This window comes from Anser brachyrhynchus (genome assembly GCF_964034855.1).
Source record: "Anser brachyrhynchus genome assembly, chromosome: 5".
NCBI lineage: Eukaryota > Metazoa > Chordata > Aves > Anseriformes > Anatidae > Anser > Anser brachyrhynchus.
In genome coordinates, this window is record NC_137699.1 from 25,543,758 (window position 1) to 25,570,889 (window position 27,132).

General features: G+C 38.7%; 1 protein-coding gene across 9 annotated transcripts in view; it reads right to left on the reverse strand.

The window, feature by feature from the left end:
- Positions 1–27,132, reverse strand: part of MEIS2 (Meis homeobox 2) — a 172,279-nt gene that overhangs the window by 102,228 nt on the left and 42,919 nt on the right. For all 9 annotated transcript variants that reach the window (XM_080594152.1, XM_080594146.1, XM_080594144.1 and 6 more), the window contains one exon: positions 17,456–17,601. In XM_080594152.1, coding sequence (XP_080450278.1) covers positions 17,456–17,601 — 146 coding nt within the window. The remainder of the gene's footprint in view (positions 1–17,455; positions 17,602–27,132) is intronic.

Below are 27,132 nucleotides of genomic sequence, written 5' to 3' on the forward strand. Positions count from 1 at the left end.
AAGTCAGCCAAGTCAGGCAGCTACTACCCAGAAACAACAAAGAATGAATGATAAATTTAGCAGCCTCATGTTCAATTTTCAAACAACACAGCAGAGATTTATAGCTTTGCTGCTCCCATGGTAAACGAAGCAGCACACAGAAAGCGTGTGTTTTTGATTTTGCTATGTTTTCCCCCTTTTTTGTTCTTTGCCTATTTGCAGTTTTTTTTGTTTTTTTTTTTTTTAAACTCTACATTTTCTTTATCCTGGTGTGAGATGAATATCAAAGGCCTTGTGCTGTTGGTAAGCCTCCAGCATACAACAGCAGCTCAATGGGATGTTATTAGAACCTGCGTCACAACATGGCAGACTGTGATTAATAGCAACTGTATCAACGGTAGCAACTTCTCAACAACGCCCTCCAGCAGCTCTAAAGGGGCCGTGCAAAGAAGACGAAAAAAAAAAAAAAGTCTGCAAGAACTAGCTACCAAAGGTTCAGCTTTGCACATGACTAGGTTATATCAAAACTGTGTGGCTGCTTTCAGCCAGAATGTAGTGGGGATATTTATTTAAAAGCACACTACTGAATACATGGACAGATCTGTATTTTATTTTGCCTGAGCCAACCATGTGAAGAACAGAATCAATGATGGAGAACTGGGTACTTAAAGGACCTGGACTGATGTCAGTGATATAATCAAGGTTCCCTCCAAACGAAGGAGAAAAGATTTTTCCCAACACTTCACAAAAATTGCCAGGAAAACTACAGGGCTGCTAAGATTTTCCTGTTGTTACATGAAAAAAAAGCAGGCTTAATTTTAAAACAAGCATAAACTGATATCTTTGCTGTCTCTTCTTCTTTTTTTTTTTTTTCTTTATTATAGTTTAGAAACTTAGGTCCACACATTAAGAAATGTGAAGGTTATTAAAATATAATATTCCACTTCAGAAAATATTCTAATTAATGTCCTCAAAGATTCAAGTAACCCAAAGTTAAGGTGTTAAAACTCTAGCTCATGAATATACAGTTGATCCAAAAAGAAAGTGTAAATGCATCAATGGCTCTTAAACACTATTGTCTGGATATAAGCTTTCAGCTCACAGAATCATTACATTTCTGCCTGCCCGAAGCTTGGAGGATATACTGGGTCTTCTGGGATCATCCTATACTTGCACTATTTTTTGGCCACTCACTGCTGACTCACTGATGGGCTACGTGGTCCATTGGTCTGGCCAATAGAGCAGATTTTTGTTAAAAATAAGAGAAAAACATTTGTTAAAATACTTCTAAAATATTTAATATTACCTGCTCCTTTTCACAAAACTTTTCTGCCGCTAAGTGGTTTTCATTTCTGTTAACAGCATTTAAAAATGTTAATCATTCTACCATCTTCTTTTGCTCAGATAGAAGAGATGGAACATTCATCTACAGATGTAAATGACGTTAGTAATCTCAGTCACAAATTAGGGTGTCGTCATAGTATTTTTACAGAAAAAAATGGTATGCAACCCACTATTTTAAATGTATGTATTAGGATTAGCATTGCAGCAGATTTAGTCCATATCTCCGTGAGAAAGCAGCAGAAGAGTAAGACCTGGAAGACTTGTGGTAGGGTTGGTTATGAGAAAAATAATCAGTAGGTGAAAAGAAAAAGAAAAAAGAAAAAAAAATCAAACACATGAAATGAAATAGCTTTGTAAATGAGATGAAGATGTTAGGAGTGAATGGGAAGGCTGGGTAATATTTATATGTTATACCATCTTCCCTCAGGAGTTAGGATGACATAGTCCAAGGGCTCTGTCGTTGGCCAGTTGTCTTCACCTAATGCTCCTTTCACCCGTAATCGTCACAGTTAGCTCTGCTGAGAGAGCTGGGGTTATACAGCTTATTGAAGCCCAGAGGTAAAGGAGCGTACTGAACATCAACACCTGCTCAGCTATAAATAAAAAATAATTTATCTTAACTATATTAAAAATTACAAGCAACTTTTTATTTCTTTCTCAAAAACACAGAACTTGCACAACAAAGCACTGAAATATGCTGTATTTGTGCCAAAGTCTGTAGCACTCCCTTCAACCTGTTTATCTTTGAAGACCATAATTAAGGAGGACAAACTGGTTTATAGTCAACACAAGTCGGAAAAGAACTGCACTCACAATTTTTCTCAAACATTAATTTTCCTTATCTAAGCATCTTGCTTGATTAAAATCATGGGGCAATTAGCAGTTGAGTGAAGAGATTACTTTTTGTTGTAAAAAGACAGCCAGCTTTTACGAGTTCTACAAATGAATAATCCAGGCTCAGTTTTCAGCTGTGTCCAAGCATGAGGAAGCAAAGCACTTCTGCTTATGGCTCTCTGAGGCAGGGGCTAGCCAGGGACTAACTCAGTGCCTAATATGACTTATTGTTGACTCCCTGGCTTGTTGGAGCGCTCTTGTTAAACCTTTCCCCAAAAGGAAAAACCCCAGCACTTTCATGTCTGAACAGCCACACACTTTCTTTTAGTTCTGAGAGAGAGAAGGTGGTAAGATGACAACCCCTCTTCAAAAACACACACATCCCGACCAATTACAACTGCCCACTGAGAAATATGTGGTAGTGGCCTCACTATGCGATCCTCAGTGTTCTTTATAATGCAGCAACACTCACTCAAAGAGAGCCTCTGACTTTTGAGTCCCTTCAAGCAGACAGAACATCATTCCGCAGACTCAGATAAGTATTTTTGTTCCCCAGAAAAAAAAAAAAAAAGAAAACAAGAAAAAAAAACTACTAATTGAAGATGACCTAGGAAAAATCTTCAAAGTAGGACAGAACATCTATATAACAACTATCCTAGTCACACAGTACCATAGACACTTTACAAAGTTGGAGAGGGTGAGTAGAGGGAGTAATAAGGAGTTTACTTCTGATCCTTTTTCTCAAATTTAGCCGAATACACCAAGATCAGTGAATAGTGTACATGGCATTGTAAAAAGCAGAGACACCATTGGACAGTCACTGCTAAAGATGAAAAAACAAAATAGAGCAAACAGCCCTCTAGCAGAGCTGCTACAGATCAACAAGTATCCTTGGGTTCCCTGGGTAGATAAAGGGCCACAAAATAATAGGGATATTGTTCAAAGTGGATGTCTTTCATAATGGCTCTTCTATCTATCAGTATTTCCAACTGCAAAATTTTGCATACTTGATGCTGGCACTGAACAACTCTAGGGTGGATGAATGAAGACTGGTTAGAGAATGGGAAAAGAGATGTGAAAACACTTCCCTACATTTTCATTCCCTGCACCTTCTATTTTGCTGACCCATAAATAAATAATCCGTACTAATGTTATTAAAACAATTTTTCTGTCTCAGGGTCAATTTTAGATATCAATTGCATGGCCTGTGAAATGCATTTGAGGACAGTTTGATCCAGTCTGGAATACTGGTGATCTTTAAGTTTGATCTAAACCAAAATTATTATTTCTGCTAGGAACATAGAAAAAGCTGGCATAAAGAAAAAGCTGTGACATGAAGCATTTGTTTGGATCAAGTACAACTTACTCCTGTCTTCTGTATCCTCAAGTGTGATTTTCAGAAATAATCAAAACAAAAGTGACAAAACCCAAAAACCACAATGAGCAAACAGCAGCTTTTAAGTGCTGTGGGAACAGAGACATTTGTTTAAGTAACCACTGTTTAAAAAATGCATACATAGTAACACCAAAATAAACAGCTTGCAATGTTGTTTATTTTAAGATACACAATAGTAATGTAAAGTGCTGCATGCGGTGAATTCAGGGTGTACTAACATTATTTACAGTTCTGAAGAGCAGTAGGAAAACTCAGCTCAATGCCAGAATACTCCCTGTTCAGATGAGAGCAAAGGTCAGGACTCACTGCCTTTGCAGCTAGGAGTATTTCAACATGCAGTCAGAGAAAGCTAATTCTCTCTTTTCTCGTGCAGCTAACTTCTGAACTGTGCATCAAAATCCTACAAAAAACACTACGTGCCAATGGCATCCTTAAAATGGATATAGAAGCCCATTCCTAGGAAGGATAATTAAGAGAGAGAAAAAGAGATCTTTGCCCTATCACTCCTTTTAAAACAATGTTCCAAACAGGCCTGACTCACTAGGCTATGTTGAGCCAAAAAAAAAAAAATCCTAAGCAGCGGTGTTCTGAAAAGTGACTGACTTACAGAACAGATTTATGTCCCTGTGTGTCTGAATTGCATTTGATTCTCTGCTGACAAAAAATCCTATTGACTTCAAACCATAATAGAAGTTTGTGCTATTTTTCTTCATAAAGCCAGCCAAGCTATAGGCAAGAAAAACGGACTTTATTCTGGCCACTCCATCGTCTATTTATTATTGTAATTGCATAGATTTAGTATTGTAATTGCAACTTTACTGTTATTGTATAATCCTTGTTACTGCCAATAAATAAGCCACAAAGAATTCAGCTTGGATCTCAGATCCCAGCCTAAATTTGTGATTTTGGCAATGCCAAAAAAAAAAAAAAAGCATATTTTAATGTGCAAAACAAGCTCATTTGAGCTAGAAGTCATTGAGACAAACATGGAACCCCATAGATATCTTATTATGAAGTAATGTTCAAAAGCAAAATTTCATTTTAAATCCAAAATATAGTCTCTTTCCTTCTGATGCTTTTGAGTAAAGCTGTGTGTGAAATTCAGCAGTTTGAGTCAGCAGGCCCTCAGTCAATATTTTCTTGGGGTCATTCTGCCTCTCTGAGGGCCCAAGCTTTGCTTTGAATCTTGGAGTCAAATTGCCATATAATCTGTAAATGAAAAACAGGTGAAAAGGCCATGTTTCACCTGTTTTGGCATTGGAATTTCTGTGTAAATCCATAATCAGCCTTATTTTGCATGAAATTTGCATTGGATCCATGCCCTTAAAAATCCATGTGGATTTTGAATACTCAAACAACCTTTGGTATTTGGGTTTCCCTTCTCATAGAGCTAGTACTGGAGCAGACTCCAGAAGAATATTGGGACCACTAAGGTTGGTAAGAGTTGATTTCAGACCTGTACCTTCCCCATATATTTGTGACCATCAGCAAAACCTCACAAACTGTGAATGGAGAGCAGCATCCGTATCATGACACAGTCTCTCTCTCCAAGTATCTGAAAAGAAGGTGTTTCTAACATTAGGTCCTCAACTCAAACTTGCTTCCTTTGCTGGTCTGACAGAGCCCAAACTCAGTGACCTTCAGCGCCTACTCTGACTCCCAGATATTTACTCAGGCTTTGGCCTGAAGGAATGGTAATTAAATATTCCTGTTAAGCTTAATCTTTCATTTTGGGTCCCAAGACCGTTTTCCATTTGACTTTGTCAGTTAATTTTATATTATTTTCTACTGACAGATAAATGAATTGTCATTTAAAATAAATAAATAAATAAATAGATAGATAGATAGATAGATAAATTGAAGGAAGCCAAATCTGGGGAGTTTTCCTTCTATCTAAACTGTTTTCCTTCTAAAAAAATGTTATAATTTCAAGATATTTTTCAATTTTTAAACATTAATAAGAAAACAGAAATATGAGAAATGCTTCAGGCAACACTGCTTTAGTGTAACCCTAGGAACACAAGATGTTTCACAGCAGTATTTCTTCAAATGCTTTTTGGAGTCTAGTTTTAAAAGTGCTAAGCAAACGCACTTCCACAGATTATTCTACAATCTCAACAACTTTTTGGGGGGGGTTGTTGAATTCCATCATTTCTGCAAGGCACTCTGTTCCCCCTAAGTAATCTCTATTCCTTTCTTTTCACAGTCTTTGCTTATTCACTGATTCAGTATGCACATTTTGTGTCTATGTCTAGATCTATTATTTTGGGATGGATGCGGAGAGCACTGAAAATAACAATACAGCTCATATTTCTCTCATCTTCTTTCAGTCTCTGCTACACTTTTGGGGGAATAAGGGCCCTGATAGTCCAGGCTCTCCAAACATCCTTCTATATCTTTCTTAGACTCTCACCAGACTGGCCTCAGGCTAGTTTCATAATCATCAAGAAAAAAACAGTCCTGATGTTCAGCATGAGATCATAACACAGTGATCTCACTCTGAACATTACCTTTCACTACAGCAGCTCTATTGACTTCTTTGCTTAGAACAGTTTGAATTTCCCACCAGCTCAGTTGTGTGATATTTGGCCTCTTTTAGGCTAGATACCTCTCCGCAGAGTGAGCCTACAGGGCACTGAGTGGAAAGCTCACGAGCCCTGAGGCCTTGTTTGAAAGAGTTTTCAGCCTCAGCAAGAAGTTTGCCGCAGCACTTGTTCAGGAGGCAGCAGAGCGTGTTATAGCATTATCAAGTTGGAGAGTACACTATCATGCATTTTCAGCTAGGGCTTTGAGTAGGATTCAGATCCCAGGAGCCAAACTTGGGATAGTTTAGCAGTTTTAGAGTTATGTTTATTCGTACCCATGCTGGCAAAGCACCACTGTCTTGTTTGTTTGTAGACATTTTATTTTCTTGCTGGACATGCTATTTTGCATAGGCTCATATGGGTTTTAATCTCCTTTACAAGCATTGCTCTCTAAACGGACAGGGTTTCAAGAAAAAAAGAGAGAGAAAGAGGCAAGGGCTGTTTTTCTTTGAAGTTTGTTTGTATCTAAGAGCATTGTGGGATAGAAGTTCAGGTTTCACAGAGCCAGGACAGCTAAGATTAATTATAGCAGTGAATTGTCTGCAAGTGCCTAGGACAGATATGCACTACGTAGCAGGATTTTTCTGGTCTGAGAAGTGTTTGCTTGGCGTTTAATGGCCACCATACAACGCACGCATACAAAGTAGGCTGTTGAAAATTGAGATGTAAGTAGGCATAGGATGGGGAACAATGTGTGCTTCTTAGAATTGTCCTAAAACTCTGCAGCTCATCCCACCATTCACAGAGATGTTCATACCACCTCAGGAAGCACCTCTCTTTCCTAAGAGATGTTAGTTCATGCAGTAAAATGTCCACTGGAAGAAATAGCATTGAAAAGAGACAGACCAAGTAGCAGAACTCTTGAAATAGTCTACCAAAACAGCAAAGGAGGGTGGAAGGGAGAATTAAATTAAATGATTGCTTTTCCCTTTTTGTTGTTCACAACATTTACCTGTTTTCACATACATTTCAATTGAATTTCATAATTTATATCTGAAAGAGAATACCCTTTCTAGCTGAAAGTAAAGCACCCTTTAAACAATATTCATATTTTGAAATGATCCTTCAAATTAACCAACCTTCCTTGCAATTTTGGAATGACACCACATGCACCTATGCATTTCTATACACCATTCCTTTGCTGACTGCCCCAAATATACATGTCACTTTGCTGACCACATAATGCTTCTTATTCCCATTGTTATCACACATATCATGACCTGTCTCACTATTCACATCCTATATCGCTGAACAGTCCATTTGTGGGCTATCAAAACAGCAGTCAGCTATCGGTGTGCGCTCCTCACATGTTAGGCAGGGAGCTTCCTAACGTGAATCAGGACTTTGCAGTCCCTTTCTGTCCCCTAGGTCACCCTCCTGCTTCCCATTTCTTCATTCAAGCACAAGAGGGACGCACGAGGGGGAAGCACCTGGGTGAATGGAAAGAGGTAGCAGCAGATCAGGACTGTCTGGAAAGCTGCCAAAGTTCTATTTCACTTCAGGAAACTCCCTGGGCTGTTGAAGAGGGGAATATCCAGTAGTGACTTGAAGAACAAAGATGCATTTGTTAATACTATTGTACTCCCTTTATTCTGACTCTTGCCCCTGGGCCAGCAGTTTATGTTCGAGGTTCTTTCTCTTGCTACTTGCTGGGAAAGATATTTGATACCATTTGCATGCAATAATCACCACTTCAGGTCATCAGCAAGGAAAGAACCTGATAAACAAAAATAACCCAAGCCTGAGCCACTTGAGTAAGAGTAGCTTGCAGCAATCATATGTTGTCATCTTCAGTGCAGACCAGAAAGAATATAGCACTCTTAACTTTATATTAAATGCTCCCTTGTAAAGGGAAATTTATCCCAAACTTTTAAAGTCTACAGAAGTTTGAGTATTTGTACAAGCATTGAATGACTATCATGCTAGTTCAGCAGCATGATAAAACCACAACAGAAGTGCAGGCCTCTGTAATTCAGCTGATGCTAAGTATAAGAGGTAGGTCTCATGCAGAGTTTTTCATCTGTAAGTATCAAAAGCACTCTGAAAAGCAGTCTCCATCATTATGCTGTACTGTTTACACAAGGAAACTGAGGCATGGTGTCTTGCTATGGTCACAGCTAGAAACAGGACAGAAATTTCCCCACACTTGCCTGAGCTGGCTTACGCTAAAGAATGCTGGGAACAGCAGTGAAGGTTCAGCTACAAGAGAGAATGTGACAAATAACTGAGCACTGAACACTCAAGAGATGTGTCTTTCTTTCATAAAATAGGGGATCCTTGAAAGACTTGTTAAGTAGAATTTGGGGATAAAATGGCTATAATATTTAACACTTAAGAAGGTGCAAAATCGTGTTTATTTGTCTGTTTGTCACCCGTTACAACTTCACTGTTTCATCTCTATGTTATGCAGCTTTATCAAAGGGATCAGAGTTGTGCTGGAATTAATGGAAACAGGATTGAAAGGTACACACTGTTAGGGACTATCTGTGAATTATCTGCAAATATTTGAACACAGAAAAATTTAACCTTCATTTTGACCTTACCTGGGAGGAAAGGGAACTGCTTTTATAAAAATCCACGTATGTTCACAGAACTTCAACTAACAATGCAGATTACATTGTTTCTCTCTCTTTTTTTCTTCTTCTTTAATTGGTGTAACAAGCCCCAAAGTAGTCTAGACTAGACCATCATCTTACAAAAAAGCTACTCCTTTTATATACTTAGTGTACACTACATATGGGAACAGGATCTTTCCCATTGCTACTTAGTTTAGTCATATACTACATCCACAGTAAATCCATGTTAGAATATAAAGCTGCCACTTTGAAATGTACTTCAGACCAAATAAAAGCTGGATCTAGATGACAGCCAAATTTCTATAACATTAAACAAATTAATGTACACTTTTTTTTTAAAAAAAGTAAACTAAAATATTTGCAGATTTTGACTTAGCTACTCTGATTCATTGTGCTGAGATTGTAACGGTATGTCATAAAATGTTAAACATTTTATGGACATAAGTAGTCCATAAACTGCTACAAATAAAGTATGTGTTTTGAAATGCTATCATAAAAAGGTAAAACCAAGATTAAAAAACAAAACAAAACAAAACAAAAACTTTATGACATTATACAGTGAGTTGACAACCTATCATCCACTATTAGACAAAACAACTGAAATTAGTTCTGGCAGATTTGGGGCTAGCAGTTAAAAATAAAAATAGCAAATGTAAAACCATGAAAACTGTATTGCCCTTATGCTTAAAGACAATAATAAATCTTTAAAGATGCCAGTGATTGCTTTGGATCCTACAAACAATTGCTGCCAATCAACTCTCAAATATGTAACGCACAGTATCCTAAGTATCCTAACTCAGTGTAAACTCCCCAACGCTAAAAGTAATGTTGCCTGCCATAAACTACTCTTTTCATTAGGCAACAATGAGAAATGACATCTCTATTCCTTAGCAGTTTGGAAGTGTTGGCAGAAACATACTTCTTTTTACAGTAGAATTCTAATTTTACAGAAAACTTTAAAACCAATTACTCTGCTCATGGATCTTGAAAGGAAGGTCTTAAGTAAACATGTCCTGAGGCAAAACTGAAAGGCAGTATCACTTTACACAAACAACAGCAATCGCTTTTTCCCTAAAAATGTGTTTTTTATATACATATATGCATGTACACACACTACAGAGAAATTTAGGAACCATGAATTTTCTGATGACAACTCTTTTAAGTAGTGGAACTTTGAGACAGATACTGAGACGACTTCTCACCTCTTGTTGACTATGATCTTGATTTTCAAAGACTGCAGTGCACAGCATTTATTAGCAAAATATTCTTGGAGTGTTTAAACACTATATTTGTGTATGCTTTAGCTAAATGCCCTTTTACCTTGTGAGCCTCAAAACCTCAGTTCTATATAAATGAACTCTTGTCACTAACTTTCTTGTTTCAGTTATTTCTGTGGATTAATTACTTGAATTTTCATATTCTTCTCTTTGTTTCACTTAAATCCTGTACTGATTCCACAAAGCTTCGTAATCTGACAATAACAACCAGAAAACAATGGTGGCTGATCCTATCTTTTGCTAGGCCACGTTTTGCTCACTCAGTGGAGGCTTTTTAATCAAGCCCCCAATAAAATCACACACATGTTTTTAGTTACACTCAATTCTCAGCAATTCCCTGCTTGGAAATAGCAGGTAAAATATTACATCGCAAAGTAACATTTGTTCCTCCCATCTAGCTGCATTATCTGATGGTCTGGCAGCGGGTGACCTCACATGCCACACCAGTGACACTGTGGCTCCCTCCTCCCTCCGTCCTGCCACTCCACTGCTGCCTGCTGAGGAGGAGGAGGAGGCAAAACCAGGCAGGGCAGGGAAGAACGGAGAGGAGGAGGTGAAGCAGAACTAGCTAGCATCAGGCAGGGGAGCGCGAAACACGATTGTAGCAAGCCTGGGAAAGGGCTGCTGGGAAGGCTGAGGAGCCTGGCTCATCCTGTAGCAGCGTGGCAGGACTTCCCTGCAGCCCTCAGCCTACCAAGGGCTGGGGAGAGAAGGGGAGAAGGGGCAGAAGGGAGGTGCCTTTGAAGGATTTGCAGTGCACGGATTGTTTGCTCTGTGTGTGTGTGTGTGTGTGAATTTCACCCTATATATAACTTGGAATCTTATTAGATAACAACTCCGTGACACTGCAAATCCAATATTTCTCAGAATGCTATTTTTGAAGCAGAAACACGCAACATATTTTGATCTCCAAAGAAGCACAATAAAGATCTCCCTTCAAAATAAAATGAAGAGTTAAAAATGAAATGGAAACACAACAATTTACACGCGGGCTTTCTATGCTTCTATCAGATTATTTAAATTTCGGACTGTCTCTTTAATTTGAGGAACAGCTAAAAAGGCGACAGATGGCAGACAGAATTGACTTATGTCCTCTATTCTTTTACAGAAGAAGGGGGAGTGCGGAAAGTTTGATAAAGGCAGAAGCTACAGTATGCAGGCCTTGCTATAACTATCTAATAGGTCTTTTGACGGATAGGTTGGGAATATTTAGTTTTTCCTCCACAGACATGCTTTGTAACAAACCAACGGTCCTGGAGGTTGCCATGGGTGACGAGAGTGCTGACATCCAGTCCCAACTACAAATAAGCACATGACAAATGGGCCTGGAGCCCTCAGACAGCCCTGAACCTTGGTGACCCCCTAAAACGCCCAACCTCCCAATATCCATGCCCAAAAAAGCATTATCGAATATATTTTTTAAACTGAAAGCTTGCAGTTAATTGAAAACACTGCCATGTAACAGAAATGCTTAGGACAGCATGTACAAGTAAAAATAAATCACATAGCATTGTTATTTAATGCACTGTGACATCATTTCCTGAAATTAAACAGAGATGACACAGATTCAGACAGTCCCTGGTAAGGTTCAGTTCAAACAATTCACAGATGTTTTCCTCAAGCGAGCAGAAAACAATGCCGGGCTTAAAGTGCTCCCTCTCCCCACCTCCCTCTCCCTTCTCTCTCCAGTCTTTTTGCTGGTACAGGGAGGTATGGCAGTTTTATAATACATGCTCCAGCAAAAATATTCTTTTTTTAATTTAATTACTCAGGCCGTTGTACTAAATAGATGGATCATTGTGTCACAAAAGCATCAATTTTTCAGAAGAAATAACAGATGTCTATGTAACAATGATTAGATTAACCACTCAGAGACAAAGCTAGCTTTTGAGGCCCACACACCCCATGACCCTGGGTTCCCTTTTCTGTAGGGGGTGGATGTAGAAATGTCAGATCTAATCTCAGATTCCATTTTTAAAACAAACAAAGCCCCACCCCCACCCCATCTCAGCCCTTTTCTTTTAAGATTATAGCCTTTAAAAGGTATATGAGTGTTCGGGCTGTTACTAAATTTGAAGCTTTGGAGCTGATTTCATAGTCGAGGACTACAAGTTGTCAGAGGATTACGCCTTTCGGACTGTGAGCAGAAGTAGCAGTTTGAGAAAAAAAAAATAATCCATTTTCTTTCTATTCTGACTCTCCAGAGCATTCCTGGTGAAGCTGTACTGCGTGCAGACGGGACAGGATGGGATGCCAGTGACATGAGGCAGTACTATGCTACCACCAGCAATAACAGTGCATACCAGCAGCAGCTGCCAGCTCTACCCCACTAGGCCAGCTCTGATGATGAGCCACCAGCACTACTTTGGGTGCAAAGATCCTCAGCTCCATGGTCTTGAAGACTATATTACAACTGGTCATGGGAGTTCAGCATGATTTTTGCGAAGGACTTGGAGGAAATCATTTAACCTCCCCTCACAAACTTTACCCAGCTGAAAAATGGGCGCATTAATATTTTGCAGACCTGGGCAATAAGTTTCTCAGTCGTACAGCACAAGAGGTCTGTCCTAAACCAGTAGACAACTTCCCACCTGGTTGTAAACTCAGCACACAGACAGGCCTACCTAAAACACAAACCCGGAGTAACATTGCACCTCAGCCTCCTCCAACTCCCTGACTACATAACACACTAAAATGGAAACAGCAGCCATGTGAACCCACAGGCAGGTAGTTTTGCAGGACTACCAGAGGACATCATCCCTCTCCTCAGTGTACCCTGGGAGCATACAGGACGTTACTGTTTGGCCCAACACAAGCACTACAGTTCATCAGAATGCTTTTGCAATAGTAAGTATGCAATAGCAAGCTATATTCCTAACCCTCCCTTAAGTATTATTCCTAAAATCGGGATATGGGAGGAGATATTTATGAAGGTGGAATGGTTTCAGCTGTTTTGTAAGTTTGCTCCAAAATGCCAGGATTGGGTTTGGCTGAAGACATTCGTCTCTACAATCAACTTTAATGAATACATAAAGCAGCTGCCTGCATAAAAGGCTTGGTAAGCCATTCATTAAAATATGATAGAGATACATTATATTCTCAGATACACCCACGCAAATATAGAAAAAAAAATCTGTTTCAGTAAGACTATTGATATTATTCTGTCTGGCCACTAGAATGCTGCAAGTTTAAAAAAAATATATATCAGGTAAATACAAAAGCTGTGATTGATTCATTTTAACATGTTCCAACAGAACTTATTCTAGTGTGACCCTAAGATAGGTGAAAACAAAATCTACTATATGAGAAACTGTAAAAAGCAAGAATTTTAGCCAGGAGATTGTTGAAATCAGGCTAAAATGACTGATAAATGTTAGAGACAGAACTTCAGCTATCAAAAAAATGAAGAAAAAACACAAAAGGCAGCCCAATTCCACTGAGTTCAGGGTTGTTATCCCAAACACCTTCAGTTGGGAATCTGAAAGTGTCATATAAAATGTTTATATTTTATATGCTACCATTGGTATTCCTGGTACTTTTAGTTACAATATACCTCTTCGTACAGAAACAAACGAAATAAAATTTTAACAAATAGCATCTCCCCAGGTAAGTGTCAAAAAAATAAATGCATCTCTGTTCAACCAGTACCGTACAAGAAGGGGAAAAATGTTGAATATAGCAAAAGTGTAGTTCTTGATACACTATGCTGCAGAGAAGGATGAACTACAGAGGTACACATCCAAAGAATGGTATAATTGCTTTCTTTATAACTTTGTTCTTTTCTGATTATGTACATACATTTTAAAGGCCCTCTATCCATTAAAAGGGCATGGGAGGAGGGGGCAAGCTCTGTAGAGCTGCTAGTAAGAAATCCTAATCTCAACATTGGTGTAAGCTGGAGGTGTCTATACATTTGAGCACTTCCTGTTTTCACTTCATGATCAAATATGTTCTTTGCAGGGCAGATAGGGGAGCACTTGAGGGAGGAAAGCAGAGATGTCTGAGAGGCTAATTGAGTGTACTAAGGAGTCCTTGGCATAGAGGAAAAGGAGTCTTCCAAAGCTATGAATAAACTCTCGGCTTGGGTCAGATTTCTTGCTGTTTCTTTTCTTTAACCACCTTTGAACTCAAATAAAAACAGCCTTAATGTCAGGTTTACCTTTCTGATGTCGTAATCTTTATGTACTATTGAAAAGCTTATACTACCAGACTAGGATTTCCTCTACTTTCTTAAACACTGGATATTATCCAGAAAAAGCATACACATTTCCAGCCAATTCATCCTCAGATCTTTCATCTTCCGGTACTGTTGTAATTCCAAATATAAGACAGAGCTCGATACGTGAACAAGAACCTGACAGAAGCTCTTACTCCTTGCGTTTGATTCCCAACAACAAAAACATGCATGTGTATCCTATTTCAAATATAATTAAAGTTACTGCAAAATGGAAGTTGTGATCAGAGATATAAATTGTTTTGAAAGACACAGCCTGTCAGATACATTTATTCTACATAAGAGTTCAAGTGCCTGTCTCTTCAAAAAGCCACTTAGGCAAATCAATTTTTAAAATCAGTTACCTTAAGAGTTTGCAAACTGACTGAATAAAGAAAAAACAGCATTTTATTTAAAATCATAACTAAATACAATTAGACAAGACTGAGTTTTTTGAATTTGGCAGTCTAAAGGAATTTCAAGTTAAATCCACACCATAAGAGATGGACTGCCACTGCTTCTCCTTCCAGGGAAACCAGAGGTTAATGATTTTTGTCATATTGAGACTAACAGCTAACAATTGCTACAGTTGGCCTTTAGTATTTTATTTGTCCTTTTGAGGTATTCAGAATAGGTGACAATGGCTTGCAGTTGAGAACATATGTAGAGAGACCCCTGTGGCTTATGGAAAAGTTGCTCCATGCTGGTTGGGTGTTTGAAAAAAAATACAACCAGAGTTCTTTTATGTTCCTTCCTTAATGAATGCATGAATGTCAAAATGTACCAATGGCCCATTCAGGGGGCAAAGCCTAAGCAGCTCCTTCTTTAAGAACACATCCTGAGATGTAAAATACATTTGCTTAACAAACTAAAATAATGAGATAATTCAATTAGTTTCTTTAAAAAAAAAAAAAAAGAGAGAGAGAAAGAAAAAAGGGTACATCGGGGGATTATTGTAATACAAGAACAGGTCATACAGCACAAAGAAGGAACAAACCAATTTGAAATAAGGTTAGAGTAGTAATGAAGGAATGTACATTGAATCATGGACCACCATTGTAAAGATATTTACTTGAAACAATAAAATTGTACATCACAGATTCCCCTGTTCTGGCTCAGCCAGAGCTGCACTTTGAATGGACAAGCTAATTTGAGAAAAAGTGCGAGATCTTTAAAAGAAAGGAGTTCTCTTCCTTCTCTGCATGTGTTTATGGCAAGAATCTTTCTGAATTTACATTGCACTGGTCAGGGGTCTCCATTATCAGTTTGCAGGTCTGAGAATTACAGCACAGTAAATCTTTCAACACCTGCAAACTCATTAAAGCTTAGATGGTAAAAGGGTTGGGGCTTTTTTGTGTTCATTTAATTTGATTTTTGTGAGGTCATCCTCACCAGTGATGGCAAGTTTCCTCAATTCATGTGGAATGTAGAGGGTCAGGAGAGAGAGGACAGAAACAAGGAAAAGGGATTTCAAAAAGCCAAGAGGATCTTCCTCAAGAGAAGTGAGAGTTCATTGACTGTTTAATAAGCATGTGTTGGATGTTTTCAAGGAGGATGCAAGAAAGGAAGGCAGGGAGAAAAAACATGTTATCACAAATTTTTTAAGAGGAAATGGAGTTAACACAGAAACATGTGCAAAAGAAACTGGTTTATTTGTGGCCATGCTTTTTGCTGTCTCCCTGTAACTACTCCTCTAAAGATACCCTACAGCTAAATGAAAAACCCTCCACTCACACTCACTCGACTTCCAAATTAAAAACATTTTACAGGTTAGTAAATCTCCAGCTGAGGTGATGTAGCAAAGAACAGCTGTGAAGTAATTTTGATAATGATGAGAATAATAAGCACATGGCAAGGTTCAGGGCTTTGCTGTTGCAGCTTCAGTGCTCCTGAATAGATAAAAGTGATTAAATACTCCTGATTATCCCTGACCAATATGTAATGGATTTACAGCCCTTTCAATTAGTCAGTATTTGCTTAGGACTCATTATTTTGTCTTTGGTTAAGTAATCAGCCCAGAGACTCATGTTCTGTCTAATTCCTCTGAGCCAAGTGGGTACAGGGCACCTGACCTTTGAAATGGCCATAGCTGGGAGGCAGGAATAACCACTACTCCAGCAGAGACACTGGCTATTCCAGCTAATCCTGACCCCACAGGCCAGATCAATGCACCTTAGTTTGCTACTAATGTCCTTACATCAAAATGATGGTTTAGAAATGTGGATCTATTGCTCCCCCCTTTAGCTGTGCTGCTAGCGGAGCAGTTCAATAGTCCCTATCATAAATAAAAAGGGTACCTAGTCCCAAAATCATTACACTGTAACCAACATCAGCTACTGGGGAAATTTATAAAACTTTGAAAGGAGAAGCAGTAGTTAATAACTGTTAGCATTTTAAGCGTTATGAAGTGAGAAACAATTTTACCATGAGAGGAAGAGGAAAATCAATTGATAATTTTACCAGTTTTCATTATTTCCTACACGAAGTAAACTACAAAGAGTGTTATCAGGTTTTCTGTAGAACTGTATTTTGATTTCTAAGTGAGGCTATAATAGTCAACAGAACACCAACACATTGCACCAACAATTGCAAGCAGGAGCATAGAGATAGCCCATTTAAAGTATAGCTTTTCACGTATTTAATCTCTCTCCCCCAAATGTGAGTATGGACAGTATTTAACATAATGTGCTTGCACAGAAACCAAAAAAGTGTTTATTGCTCTCTGTTACACAACTGAAGAATTAGGGAAACTGTAAGCCTTCTATATTCCTCACAAAAACAACATACAACAAGTTTGCAAGCTGCTGCTTTGACTTCCCTAACAACCCACAGTATGTCAGAACACATAGATCAGGCTTCTCTCTGCCACAAACATGTATGAAAGTCATGTAAACAGAGGGCACAATAAACAATCCAGAAAGCAGAGCTTTGTATATGCTAAAGCAAGAAACCCCCTTAAATAGTTCAAAGCAAAAAACTTTATATGTAGGTGTTGTTCAGTGATAAGACTTTGTACTCTCTTTATTTCTCTCTCTCTAGGTATGTACGTATATTTATATATACACAAATATATGTTTATTTCAGATTTGTCATGATTCCAAGAGCCAAGAAAAAAAAATCTAGGAAAAAAAAAGATAATTGAGCCCTAATAATGGTCCAAAAATTATGGGGACAATTGATTTCTAATAACAATGAATAAACATCATTAGGCACATGAATAGAAATCTATTTTGTTTTTGGACACCACTTACTGTGAGATGCTGGAAAAGCCACGCTCTCATGATATTTGTTGCTACTTTGGGGAAAATGCCTCTTTTCTTCTGTCGCTTTTTGTCCTTGTCTGGGTCATCATCATCCCCTGTACCAGGTGAGGCTACGCTGTTGTCTAAACCGTCCCCTATAACAAAGAGAAAAACAAGAGAAAAATAAACAACATATAGAAGCCAGAACGTATCATTAATTACCAAGATACTACTACAATTTAATTTTGTTCTGATAGATCAGAACATACAGTTTCTCATTATATATGAATGTTGATACAAATATGCAAAACTTAGAAACCATGTCTCTCCAAATACTAATTTTGTCTCACACATGCATATATCATTAATTCAATTATAATCGTGTGCTTGACATAGTGCAATAGCTCTTTGTCAATTATAGGATTCAATGTGGGAAAACCTGCCACAGGAAAACCCATTCACTGTAAATGCATCCCTACAACCATTCTGAATACGTACTATAAGTAATCAAGTTAAATGTTCTGTAGTCTATATATTCGAGGCCCTCTGCAGAGGTGGCAGTAACTGTGTCACTGTTCAGTGCACATAACACACTGTCAGATGAGCCCCTCCCCAGAAGTGTCACCCCTAACACATACATACGCACGCACACACACGTACAGCTAGTATGACCCTGCATACGGCATTTGCATGACATGAAAACTTCTACATCTCTGCATCAGTGATTATTATCATTAAAAAAAAGATGCACATCAAGGTAGAGCTCTCACTTAATCAGAACTTTCCATCAACATCTTTCTCTTCTGTGCTTTTCCCTGGCATTAATTGTGCATTAGCAAAAATCATTTACTTTTAACAGTCATAGTTATTTTTTCTTGCCCTCCAGCAAAAATGCCTTGAAAGCCTGCCTGGAGGGCATCTAAATTATGTATCTGAAAAACTCTTCTGGCAAGGCATTGCAGGACCCCTACTTTCTTAAAATTCATACGAGCACGTCTTCCTGTTTTTGGGAAGGCATCAATCAAGAGCAGCAATATATGCCATATTCCTACATTAATATTTGAACTAATAACTTTAAAAAAAGGAAAGAAACAAGATCCGACTTGTGGCATAATCAAATGCAAAATAAATGAAGAATACTGGGACAGCACTGAGACTTTATAGATTGCTGTGTTTTCCTTACACATCATTAGCCCGGAGCCACACGAAAGAGGAAAACAGAGAAGTGGAGAGTTTATGCTCCCTGCTGGTGTTTAAGAAGCCGAGGTCCTGGAAGGACATCTGGGAATTGTGCTGAGACGGTGGTTTTTGTAATTTAAGAATAGACATTCATTAGCAGTAAATGCCATAAATCCCATGCTAAGTAAAAACCTTGTCCAAGAAAGCCTAAAACAATAAACTCTGTGCTCAATGTAGCCTGAGCTAGACGCTCCATAGCTTCCTGAGGAATGCTATAGATTCACAAGCTAATTCCTATAGCCTCGTCCAGCTCCATAGTGCTACTAAACGAAATACGTTGCAGCTACATACAGCCCATTTGCTTCAAAACTTGCGTTTCAGCTCTGTCTTCCCTCCTGTGCCAGATCACCCTTCTTCCACTACCTCCCCTCTGAAAAACCAACCCTCTTGGACCAGAGAGACAGAGAAGCCACAGCAAAGAGCTGGCAGATTAATTTTATTGACATTTCCATTTTCACTGCAATGTGATACCCTCCATCACATGGAAGAGATGACCCTCACTATTTACAGACTGACAGGCCACTTCATTACAACCACCCTGCCCCAAGGCAGAGCAGCTCCTTTCCATCTGCCCAAACACCAGAGCAAGACCCCGAAGTCACCGCTCTTTCTCATGCTTCTTTTCTTTTCTGTTTGTTTCCATTAATGACAGAAAAAGGAGAGTCGGATCACAGCAAACCAATCAAAGAGATTACGGAAGCCCTATATATTGTAACCAACTGCTCACTTTTGTAAGATGTTGGTTATTTAGAAAGCGCTCCTTCCTGCTCCCCCCCTCCCCGTTCCACCCCACTCCTCTCTATCACACACTAGCACACACACACATGCGCATGCACACACACACACACACACACACACACACACACACACTTACTTTCCACTATGCCAAGGAACTGCTGCAAGGCAAATTCTCACAAACACTAATGGCTTCTGACTGCTCCTTGGCAACCCCAGCATTTTAACCTGGGTGGATATGCTCTCCAAAATACAGACACTGGAGCTATCTCATCAGCTGTTCATGTGACACAGATGGAGAGTGGCTATTAGGAGCCAGGCAATGGGCCTTGGGGATCTGAGGTGCTGTACTGTAGCCTCAGGCAATTTTGAAAAGCAGTACCCGGAGATGGGGGGAAAAAATCCACACTGAAAGTGCAAGTTTGAAGTCAGTCAGTCTGTTTGTCTATCTGTCGTGTGGATAAAGATATCTTTGTCTCTGTATGTAAAAGCTGTGTGTGTATGCATTGGATGCGTGCAGCTATAAAACTTCCTTTCTGCAACATCCTTTCTCATGCTAAAAAAAATGGTTTGCTCTATATACAGACAAATTCCTGTTCCTCCTTATATACAAGCTCTCTGCTTTGTGAGTATCCTCAGCAGGAGTCACCTACATGTTAAATCAGTGTTTAGACCTTTTGGAGAGTTGTTAATATCCTGGTTTAAAAAGCTAATAGCAGCCCAGGAGATGAAAGTTCACCTAAAGCTTCCATTGCCTTCCCAGCTTAATCAGCAGTTAAAATGGTAAGAGGCAGCACTTCCTTAATCTGCTCCACAACCTCATGAAAGGAAATTCAAATATCGTACCTCCAAATTACCTCAGAAGATGAATACACACTGCAAGATTTGTTGCTCCTGGTGAACTACAGGCCCAATCCTGTTAAGCTGTATTGTCATATCTTTAATAACCCTACAACTGCTGACATTAGTGGATACTGCTTCTAGTTCCAAGATAGCATACAAGTAGCCCTTAACTGATGCTTCCAAGATGCAATGATTTACTTCTTGGATAAGGAGGGCCTGATTCTAGTTTGCCTTATCCCAACAAAACATTAGTTACTTCAAATGAAGAAAAAAAGTATCAAAAGTGAAATAAAATTAACAGACACAAAAGTCACTCCATTGCATATCGGATTAAGCATGTTTTGATTGTTGCATGAATGAATCCAAATTTAAATAATTTAAAACATCATTACAAGTGGTTCTGCTTCTGTGAACTGTTCACATCTTGATTTGGAGAGTATCTTGTAAGAAGAGCACAGTCAAGTCCTAACTTGTATGGAAATAGCAATTATATGAGCATAGTTAACCCAATTTTACAGTCGGGAAATTAAGCCTAGAGTTTGGCCCCCTGGCTTTCTCTTTCACAATGCAGCAAAAAACATGGAGGGTGACTTTCTCATGCTTTAGACACTGTTCACTCATTTATTCTTGTGCAAAGAGTACAAGTGACTGCAAAACCTTATCACTGCTCTGGAAAAGTGGAGAATTTTTAAGTGGCACTCTCTTTGTAGATGTGTCAATGACTACACGGATTCGAGTCAGTAGACTCAGGTGTATTACCCAACTTATTTAAGATCCTACCAGTGCTATATAACAGTCTCAATAACCCCTATGAAAGATGGAGAGAGTATACAAGACACTTTGCAAAGCACCTACACAGGGTTTCTTACAGACCTTCTCTTCAAGGCGAAGTGCTTGTGGAGGAGGCTGGAGATGGAGGTCTTATTTACACAGCAGGAAGTTCCACGCTAGCTCTGTGTGCAGACACTTTTAGCATGCTGAGGGTTTCTTCCCACAAGATAGATTATTTTGCTTTGAAAGCAAAGCAGACTACCACTTATTTAAAACATACTGTGGAAGTAGTCAGAGTAGGGTTTCCATTGCACTGTAATTTCAAACTGAACTTGCTGCAAACTGACTTCCTCGGGCAGACTAGCTTGCTGAGTCCAGTGTTCACACAGCTAAGAACTCCTGGGGACACAGAATCCAGTCCCACAGAAGGCATCTCCAGTCATGTTGTATCAATGAATTTCCTTTTGACAGTCCCCCAGTCTCTCAGTATTATCTCAGTCCTAGTCCTTGTTTGTGTTCCTCACAGAGCAAGGCCCAGAAAGACATGAAGCTAGTGCAGCTTAGAAGCTGCTCATCTAGTCTTTTCATCATTTGTGAACAGAATACACAACAGATTCCCAATCTAATCAAAAATGATACTTGGAAAGGATATCCCAGTCATGCCAAAGCACAGAAGCCTGGTAACAACCAAGATTCAAACTCCAGAAATAGTTTATATTACCACCATAACAATCAGAGCAGTAAAAAAAATGGTTTCCAGACAAATACATTTCAGGACTTAGTGTTTGAGTTTCTTCATCATCAGAGTTCCCTTATAGTTTTATTGTTTGTCATGCTAAATGACAAGAGAGAAGAGAAGGGATATCTAATCAGGGGCAACGTAGGAGAAGACACTTCACCATTTTACTAAAAATAGCACAAGCAATATGAAAGTCACATTAAAGGATTCTGAAAAGGAAAGCTGCAGTGCACTGTACTCACTTTAAGAAAGCTACGCTGTAGTCTTTTGGTCCAGTATTTTGATGGAGTAGAATATGTAGATATAAATGCAAAACAAAGAGGAGACTGCACGCATGCTTATATTCACAATTTGCAATTATTTGCTTCTACTTATGTGTTCATCTGAAGGCATAAGCATTGTAAACCATAGTTAACAAGGACGTTTAGCTTATTACTAAGATCAACACCACCACGAGAGAAAAGTCTTAAAAATTCGATTCATTACCACTGTCAAAAAGCCAGAAATAGAGAACTGTTTGAGTATGTTTTGAAGATGTGACAGTCTGTGCTGTAGGGAGGGCTAATAGAGAGAGAAGGTCAGTTCCAGAATCAAAGACCCTTCAGGACAATTCCTGATCTCCATTCCATCCTGTTAAAATCATCACTTAGACTTACAGCTTCAGCACATCATAGTTCTTTGAATGAAGTGCTGGTTGTGGTATTTTTATTTTTTTTGTGTGTGTGTTTTATTTATTTATTTATTTATTTATTTCTATTTTTCCCTCTCCTCATCTGAACGATCACTGCTCATGGAAGTTGGCTTAGCCTCCTCATATCCCAGAAGCAGCACTTATCAACTGCATCTTACTGCCAGGGGAAACTGAGTTAGGTAAGATTATGAATGACAAACCTGGGCCTTTAAAAAACACAAAGTTCAAGTGGGCATTTCAGCTTACAGCTGTGCCATCATCAACAGTGCTCTGCCAGTAGAGCAGTGCTGGTTACTGAAGGGATTGACTGCAGGTGGAACAAAGCCATCAGAAGCTGTTTAGTCTTGACAGAGACATCCCAGTTTGACCTGCATGCTCAACTACCACTTGTCCCATTGTGTAATGGGATGTCCTCAGGTAAACTGCTGCAATCAGCCCCCTGCAATCCCTCCCCTTTTGTGTGTCTGAGATACCAGACACGTCTGCCGGTGCTCTGTCATATGAAGGTTTCAGGGAACATCTTGGAGAGAAACAAAGGTTGTATGTTGTTGCAGTAGAAGGAACAGGGAGACTTCATTTATACAGCACCACCACCTCTCCAACTACAGATGTTATTCTTTAGACCTTCTAGCAGCTGGCAGGAGATAAAGGGCTGCCCTTCTCTCTGCTGTTCTTTTGGAAGATCTTGTGCTTTCAGGAAAACAAAACCATACAAAATCTTTGAGCTAATAATGCAAAGATCTTCATATACACATCTTGCACAAACTGGGCATTAATTACTATTATAAATTCAAATAGGAAAGAAACAAAGAGAACTTAAGCCACCATTAGACATTACCTACAAAGCTATTCTGCTTGGTCTAACCATATTTTAGCATAGTTTCTCAGTCAGGAGCAAGTCTCTATTACCATCTGGCAATATGTGCTAAAGGCTTAAAGAGTTGCACGGTATCTGGTGTCTAATGTGTATCTACAACAAGAGACAATAAAAAACTGTTCATTTTCTGTGTCTGAATAGGCACTTTACTATGTTCACTAATTTATCTTTTTCCAAAAGGCATTTACAAATATTTTATTATTTACTTGAGGGTAGGAATGACATTCCAGATACGTTATTTTTATATCCATAGATGCTGTAAAATTGGTGACATGAGTCTTTAGAAATTATTTGCAGAACAGTAATCTTTCACATTTCCCCTTCTATTATTTTTCTGTCCAAAAAAAAAAAAAAAAAAAATAAGGAAGAAAAAAGGCTGGCTTTTTTGTGCCCTTAGTGGTCTATGTCTAAAGCTCATGCTTATCTGTCAAGTGAATTGAGAATTCTCACTGATTATATTCAAAAGCCAACATATTGTTCTAGCTTTTTTGACAGAGAAAACTAACAAACATTGGTTTAAACTTTAAGCTCTTTTATATAGCCAGCAGGTTCGTGGTTTGTGCGTTACAATTCAACATTTTTTCACATCAGGTGAAAAAAGTGTTCCAATGCAGACAAGGGGAACAGCAAAGCAACCTGCTAATTACTGATCTCTCTTACGTTCCTGCTGTGCTAAACTGTCCGGACATGTTGAAGTGAAATTTTTCTGCGATTTTCAAGTGACTAGTTCATGGCCCAGTGCCGTGGAGTGCAGGAGAAGGGATGAAATGCTTTAGTTTACATGCAACATTTACTAACTGTGTGGGTTTTCCGACATTAAAGAGGGGACAGTGACCCATGCCACCTTTTTCACACTCAAAAGAGCACTGAAAAAACAGTCTTCATAGGCTTACCTCAGGCTTCCCTGGCCCTTAACACCCTCCCCCCAGGGTAGGAGCAGAAAGAGAAAAAAGAAGGGATTTTATGCTCCTTTCTCTTCAACTTTTCAGGCGGTATAAGCAGCATTTAGCAAATTCAGCCTCCAAATGGCTCCAAATGCTCTGAGCTGCAGGGGCTCATCCTTTGTTAGCCTCCCTCTATTTACACAGGATTTACGCAGGCTCTCCACTGAAGAGACCACATGTTTCTGACAGAAAGCACTTCCATTCACACTGCATCAGGCAACAGGATTGTAACCACTGCAGCTTCACGCTGACCTGAGATTAGGGATTTCAGCAACATTGAGATGGTAACAATCTGCTAACTAACGAAAATTATCCATGGAGAACTCCGCTGCTTACTCCAGTTAAAACTACCACAGACAGATAGATTAGGTTACTTCGAAGGACAATTAAGAACTAGCTACTGTCAGGAATATGCATGGCCATCTACAAACAACATACACACAAATATCAGAAGAAAAAAAAATCTAAAAAAAAAATCAGACTGCAGCTTGGATTAAAACAATTTCACCCACTGGCTGAAGACATAAAGTGTAAAAACAGACAGATGGACACATATGTAAATGCGGCTGCATTTGTTTCTCTGGAGCTGGCAAGTTAGTAATAACAGTATAGTTTAATAATTTATTTTCCACGCTATTTTCACACTGGTTAACTGGGCAGTGGCAACATTCATGTGGAACTTCAGGAACAGAATAACTCCTGCAGTCCAATTGCCATTGGGCCAAACAAACCAAGCTAAGAGACCTTCCATGAATCTACCTACAAGGACTCCGTCCTGGAAGCTGACGTCAGTCTGGGGATCTTATGAATTTCTTTATTTTGTTTACTCTGTTTGGCCAGTCAGGATTTCTGCACTGAGATTTTTTCCAGTTTTAGTATTTGTATCAGGGTTTTCCAAAAAAGATTACACACACGTATACAACACAGCACAACAAATGTTGCTGGTTGGATCTTGTGGTTTTTGCTCAGTAGCCTTTCACTGGGCAAAAGAAAATTAGATGGGAATGCAGGGCCAGAAAGGACCACGCAGATCCATTTTTTGATGAGTTTTATTTTGCAGTTTTAATTCAGTGAATTATTTTGCTTCTGCAGCAAAGGACAAAATTTCCTTTGTAATAGTAACTCACACATGCATCCGATAAGCACATAAAAAGTACATGGTATATTCTGAAGTTCTCCATAGTATATCATAATAAAGCTCTTCTGGGCACTCAATGATTCATTTTTAGTGATCTCTCAAATGCCCTTATCCACAGTTAACACTCAGATTTTATTAAGGAAGAAAGCAGGGACAAATGTCCACTTAAGTCCCAGCTCTCAAATTCAACTCTGCTTGCACTGCAGTACCTAAAAGCTAAAGCTTTTTTAATGTTCTATTCACCTCCCCTGTGTGGCATTTCTGCTAACACAGAGTTCACAATCTTTCAGCCCCAAACACAGAGGGCTGCTATCTTCAAGTCATCCAAGGAATGTGCCAGATACTATCATCTGCCCTGCAATACAAAGAACCAGAAAGAGGCAGAGACCAAAAGGAGACCATACTGATCAGGTTACTGAAGTCCAGAAAGTCTTTCCCAGAATGCTAAATGTTAATCTCTGAACCAGCAAATGTTAGATTTAAGATCCTTGTAGTTGGAGGAAATGCTAGCTTGAGAAGTCAAAGGCATTGCCATTTGAAGTTGTACTTTGCACGTTTATCCCAATCTCACACCCCTCATGCTGGCATAACTGCCATCAAGCGCTTTGTTCTGTTCAAGCAAAATTACCATTAATGTCAGTGGCAGTTTTGCCTGAGTAAGGAGTGCAAGACCAGATCCTTGTCTTGTTCAAACAGAATTGCAAGCACTGCACAGTTCCAGAAGAGACATACTCATTAAAACTTGTGGTTTGTGCTGATTTATGATGCTCTTCTCTTTAAAATTGAAACTCACTTTGTACCTCACAAAAGAGAAAGTGTTCAATGCACTTGTTCCTACGTTGTTTTAACTTCATTTCCTCCCCCACCTCCCAGCACAAGTTGTGGAATTTACAGACAGATTTGGCACCTAGGCTGAAGGAAAGCATTATTAAATTAGGTTTAAGTATTTTGTCTGCTTCAGTAATTACTTTGCAGTGTGAATGTAAATAGCTGTTATTCTGTTTAATTTTTTCATCATACTAAACACTGTCACAAAAAATGTCCTTGTGGTGCAGTCTAAATGCTGTTCTTTTCCAAACGTTTTTCTATATATTTTTAGAGAAATATTTTTAGCATTCTCACAGTAATTCTGTTAAGAATACCAGCTGCAGACTCTGGTTACAGCTGAGACAACAATAACAAGTCATTAAAGAAATCAGGAGAAATTTTTTTTCCTGCCTAAAGAGCATCTTCTTTAAGAGACCATTTCTTTTTTTAGTTCTTCATCTCTATCCCTGCTGGAGTAACTGGGATAATGATTTTAGTTTCCTCTATCAACTGTACCAAAGTTGGTATAAATTAAAAAGCTACACTTGATTTTAAGTACCATTTATTATTTGCTATCCTGTTATTTGTTACCCTGTAATTTTGGCATTATACTAATATCAAATGTGGTCAAAATAGCTAAACTCAATTAAAATTCTACCTGCAGTTGAAGTTAACTAATTAAGTTCAATATTATCTCATCAATATTTAACCTTTAACATTTTGCAGTTGTTGTTTATATTTAACAGTAACACAATGTGGAAAACTTAAAAGTAGATGATTGCTAACATCCTGTACTGTTTTTCTTCATTAAATCTTTAATGTAGCTTCCTTAGGAATAAAAATTTCCTTTTATTTTTTTTAAAGGAAAATAGCACTCAGAACATCTCAATTTTCCATACAGC